General features: G+C 35.0%; 1 protein-coding gene across 1 annotated transcript; it reads right to left on the bottom strand.

Moving 5' to 3' along the window:
- Positions 1–1,553: 1,553 nt before the first annotated feature.
- On the bottom strand, positions 1,554–3,625 carry LOC132723969 (uncharacterized; the record flags this gene model as incomplete). The annotated part of the gene is given in 3 exon segments (XM_060708772.1): positions 1,554–2,370; positions 2,760–2,893; positions 3,485–3,625. Coding segments are annotated over 3 exon segments (507 nt in total). The 3' UTR covers positions 1,554–2,046.
- Positions 3,626–5,632: the final 2,007 nt, after the last annotated feature.

Raw genomic sequence — 5,632 nt, 5'->3', positions numbered from 1 at the left:
ATTTTATAAATAGTAAAAAACATAAAAAATCATATTCAAACATAGCATTTATGAATGCTATGTTCCGTAACAAATTTGATATGTTCCGTAACGGAAAAAGGCAACCTTACAACACAATACAAATCATGTTAGACTTCCAGTTAATATTGGACACCATTTTCATATATCTTTATAATGAAAAACACACTGGAGCAGTTTTTATAAACAAACTGAATAAATATATTATGGTGCTGAAAAAAATTGATAGAAGACTATGCTTCCGTAACAAATTGCCTTTGACTATTTGATAAACTGTGCACTTCTTTTTCATCGAAATATGTGTTCCATGTTTGAAACCAATCATTCATTTCAAATTGTTAAATAACTATGGATAAAGTACATATATGATATCAGATTATGATCTCAAAATAATTAACTATGTTCCGTAACAAATGTTTCAAACAGGTAAAAAAAATATAAATAGCATCAACTTGCCACTTTTGAGATCTGTGGTTTGCTGAAAATAAAGCTTGCAATCGATTGTATCAGTAAAGTTTCTCGTGTAAGTAACATAATTGTGAAAACATCGTTATAAAATCAAAAACAGTGGTTGCCAAAATAAAGTACAGTGATTGCCAAATACCCCCAGTTGCCTAATTGTATCATAAAAGTCAATTAAGATGTTGCATGCATACCTAATAGGTACGTATCATTGGGAGAGGTGATGGGTAAAAAAGTCACACCGTCAATTCAACCGTATACTGTACCGAAATTCGGATGATCGTTTTGTTACGGAAAATAGCCGTTATGGAAACATAGTGAAATTAGACTTCTACGGGTCAGAGATATCACATTTTTGTGCAAACGACATCTCATTTTGGTGTTTTTCATTTAAAGAAATACAAAACAATATTTTAAAATTTTTATTTGATTGGTATAATGTGTATTTAAAAGTATACGCCCGTTACGGAGGCATAGCATTTTAAACGCGACATTTGAATTATTTACAATAAAACGGTTTGTGTTAAAATGTATCATTGCAGGAGTCTAATTTATCAATTTTATTCCAAATATAGTCTTTTGATATTGTTTTGAGTACAAATTTAAAAGAATATAACACATCTCAAGATCGTTACATTCCAGTTTAAAATCGTTACGGTACCATAGTTGCATTTTGGCGACGGCAGCATTTAAAGAAAATCATGGAAAACAAGGGTCTCTGTCTCAAACTTCTTATGTAATTCTTAATCTATTATCAATACCGTATTGATTTTAGGCAAAAACTTGTTGGAAAACATAGAAATGGATTGTTTTTTTCACCAATCTCAAACTTTAATTGGTCAAGCGACAGCGCTTTTTTGCAGTTACTATAGCTTTTCAATTTAACACAAATGACAAAAGAGGAGCATCCACGCTACAAAATTAAAGTTAAGCTGCTGAGAACATCCCAGTGTACTTATTTAAATGTTTGTCTCAAAGGATTAAGCTCGTCTGTACATTTTACTATGATTTTAAAAGTGGAGACAGGAATTATTAAAAAGTGCTTCAATTATAGGAGAATGGCTGTCAAGACATTACTGCACCAAAGTGGCAATATGCAATACATTATATAATGGTATTTGTTGTTTTGTAGGCTGACCTGATGTAACAGTGGCAGGAGTATATTGCCAGTTACTTATCACAAAGAGCAACAGAAATATTTTAATGTTCAAATCCATGTTTTACACCGACATAACAAATGTAAAAACAAAGCCATTATTTTGCCAAAAATAATAAAATCACAAAATCCCAAGTACATGCACCACAGCACTTGCTGATGATCATTCTGTGAAAAGCACAGAAAAACCATGCTTATGCAAGCTGAAAATTTTCCCCCATTTTAATAACAAGGATTTTCTGTTAAAGAGCCTAAAATGTTGCTGGATCTTTTAACTGTTGCTATGTAACTAAGTACATAAATGTTAATTTTCATCCATAATTTGAAATCAACTTTATATTTTAAAAGTTCACTACAAAATGTCTATCTATGAATTAATTCTCTTCAGATTAAATGATCTTTTGTCTGGATTAAGACTGATTCCCTAACTTCTTCAAAAGCATATGTCTCTCTTCACATGTGTCAGGTAGCCTGTGTACTGCAGACCTCATACCATTCTCCACGTAGTTTACCATCTTTGACCCTATTTTCCTGCTTTTAATTTTCGCTTTTTGACCTTTTGCCATTCCCTTGGAAACGTCCTTGAACTTGTTGACAATGTGCAGCAGAAACACCAAGGAGGAGTCCATTATTTCTGCAGGGAGATGCAAGGTGATCTGACATACATGATGGAAGAGTTCACCTAGGTACAACAACTGAAGGTCATGGTTTTTAACAATCTTGTCACATTGTTTCTGAAAAAGAATACCACAGTTTATTCACAATTTATCCAAAAATATGCAATACTAATTCCATGCCATGATTTTAAAGACACACTCATTAATAAGCAAGACATTTCAATTTTTTTGAATTACTAATTAATATTCTTGTTGTTTTGTCAGTTATAGATATTTATTTAAATAGGACACTCACATAATTTATATTTACACTGGTGCTATGGAAACTAACTGATAAAGTTATAAACCAACTTTGAAAATAATCCTCAGTTACATGATCTTTTAAAGATTGAACATTTTATCCTAATCTATCTAAAGTAAAAATAAACTTTATACCTTTTAAATAACCATTCTTTAAGGTAACAGTAATCTAAACAAGATATGAGTAAAATATATTTGGTTAATACCTTCATAACACTAATGTAGCACTGAATAGCATGATGTAATAGTGACCTTGAATCATCTCCTGGTGTCAAGGTCATCACTAAGGTTAAAATCACATCACCTAGCAACTGGGATGTAAACAATGATGATTCCAATTCTGCAATGCAAAAAATAAAATAAAAAACAAAATTCAATCTACTTTTCAAATGTTTTGTCATTTTCATTTGTTCCTAGTACTTATCAAGAATATAATATTAACCCTAAGGTAACGCAATCAGACCTTCAATGTTAAAATATGTTGTAAATTTATCTGTAAATAATCAATATAGAACTGCCACAAAGTCCAGGCACTTAGAACATATCATCGAAAAATTTAGCTGACAAAATGTTCTTGCAAACTAACCAACCAAACAGACAATCATTTCATAGTACTTTTCCGTTTGCTTTACATTTTACACTGATTTTAACATTTTTGGTCATACATTGTACTTCAGTGTGTCATCACCTAAATGACTTTCCTAGAAAACTATCCAGTAATAACCAATTTGTCCTCAATGGACTGACTACTAATCCCACATGATTTCTGACCTGGAACTGACAGACAAATGACCATTAGACTCAATGTTACAGTTCAAATGTCATGGAAAAAATTTACCATCAACAAGAAAGATGAATGTTCAATGAAAAACGCTCCCTTGATTTACATCAGTGATCATGTTTCAGACAAGGATAATTTGAAAGACCATACCTGACAGATGTAGGTGACGTAAGTTAATTGTAGACTGCAATCTGTACATCAATGATACATTTAATGTCTCTATGCCAAATAATCCCTCTACCAGTCTGACAACTCTCTCAAACTCACTTGATAAACACTGTGGTAACACCTAAAATGGAAATTTTATAATTTCTATTTACTGACCATTTCCTTTTCATTGTTCTTGAAATCATACTGTCATAATTGAGATGAGCAAGAAATTATCCCCCTTTATTGATTGGAAGACATTATAAGATCCTCTGAACATAATTTCAGGCAAAGTAAGCAACAAATTAGGACTAACTAGAACTGCCACTATCATGGCGTGAATACCCCCGCATACCACTTTGTCAAAATCAACAGTGGCCATTTAGAGCTCAAGGACAACCTCCCTGCCAAATCTGAGGTTACTAAGCCAGTGCATTGCTAAGTTATGTATTCAACATGCTTCAAATGTGAAAATGTCAAAATCAATACATTGCGGACAGGACATTCTTTAGCAATTGAGAAGAAAAGCTTTTTTTGTCAAGGTCCCTGTGACCTTGACCTTTGACCCAGTGACCTCAAAATCAAAAGGGGTCACCTTATAGTCATGATCAACATCCATGCAAAATATGAAGACTGTGGGTCAAAAGAATCTTAAGTTAATGGGTGGACAAACTTTTTGAAGTCAATGACCTTTGATCTAGTGACCTCAAAATCAAAAGGGGTCATCTACTAATCATGATCAACATCCATGCCAAATATGAAGACTGTGGGTCAAAGGAATCTAAAGTTATTGGGCAGACAAACTTTTTGAAGTCAAAGTTCCTGTGACCTTGACCTTTGACCTCAAAATCAATAGGGGTCATCTACTAATCATGACTAACCTCCATTCCAAATATGAAGACTGTGGGTAAAAGGAATCTTAAGTTATTGGGCGGACAAGCTTTTTGAAGTCAAGGCCCCTGTGACCTTGACCTTTGACCTGGTGACCTCAAAATCAATAGGGGTCATCTACTTATCATGACTATAAACCTCCATGCCAAATATGAAGACTGTGGGTCAAAGGAATCTTAAGTTATAGGGCAGACAAGCTTTTTGAAGTCAAGGCCCCTGTGATCTTGACCTTTGACCTGGTGACCTCAAAGTCAATAGCGGTCATCTACTAATCATGACTAACCTCAATGCCAAATATGAAGACTATGGGTCAAAGGAATCTTAAGTTATTGGGCGGACAAGCTTTTTGAAGTCAAGGCCCCTGTGACCTTGACCTTTGACCTGGTGACCAAAAAATCAATAGGGGTCATCTACTAATCATGACTAACCTCAATGCCAAATATGAAGACAATGGGTCAAAGGAATCTTAAGTTATTGGGCGGACAAGCTTTTTGAAGTCAAGGCCCCTGTGACCTTGACCTTTGACCTGGTGACCTCAAAATCAATAGCGGTCATCTACTAATCATGACTAACCTCAATGCCAAATATGAAGACTATGGGTCAAAGGAATCTTAAGTTATTGGGCGGACAAGCTTTTTGAAGTCAAGGCCCCTGTGACCTTGACCTTTGACCTGGTGACCTCAAAATCAATAGCGGTCATCTACTAATCATGACTAACCTCAATGCCAAATATGAAGACTATGGGTCAAAGGAATCTTAAGTTATTGGGCGGACAATCTTTTTGAAGTCAAGGCCCCTGTGACCTTGACCTTTGACCTGATGACCTCAAAATCATAAGGGTCATCTACTAATCATGACTTATCTCCATGCCAAATATGAAGACTGTGGGTCAAAGGAATCTTAAGTTATAGGGCGGACAAGCTTTTTGAAGTCAAGGCCCCTGTGACCTTGACCTTTGACCTGGTGACCTCAAAATCAATAGGGGTCATCTACTAATCATGACTAACCTCCATGCCAAATATGACGACTGTAGGTCAAAGGAATCTTAAGTTATTGGGCGGACAAGCTTTTTGAAGTCAAGGCCCCTGTGACCTTGACCTTTGACCTAATGACCTCAAAATCAATAGGGGTCATCTACTAATCATGACTAACCTCCATGCCAAATATGAAGACTAAGGGTCAAAGGAATCTTAAGTTATTGGGGGGACGGACGGCCGGACGGCCGAACAGCCGGACATACCAAAAATTGATGTTTATGCG

Source organism: Ruditapes philippinarum, unplaced genomic scaffold (assembly GCF_026571515.1).
Source record: "Ruditapes philippinarum isolate M1 unplaced genomic scaffold, ASM2657151v2 ctg23107_1_1_1_1, whole genome shotgun sequence".
In the NCBI taxonomy this organism is placed as follows: Eukaryota; Metazoa; Mollusca; class Bivalvia; order Venerida; family Veneridae; genus Ruditapes; species Ruditapes philippinarum.
This window is presented reverse-complemented; position numbering and strand designations above follow the sequence as displayed.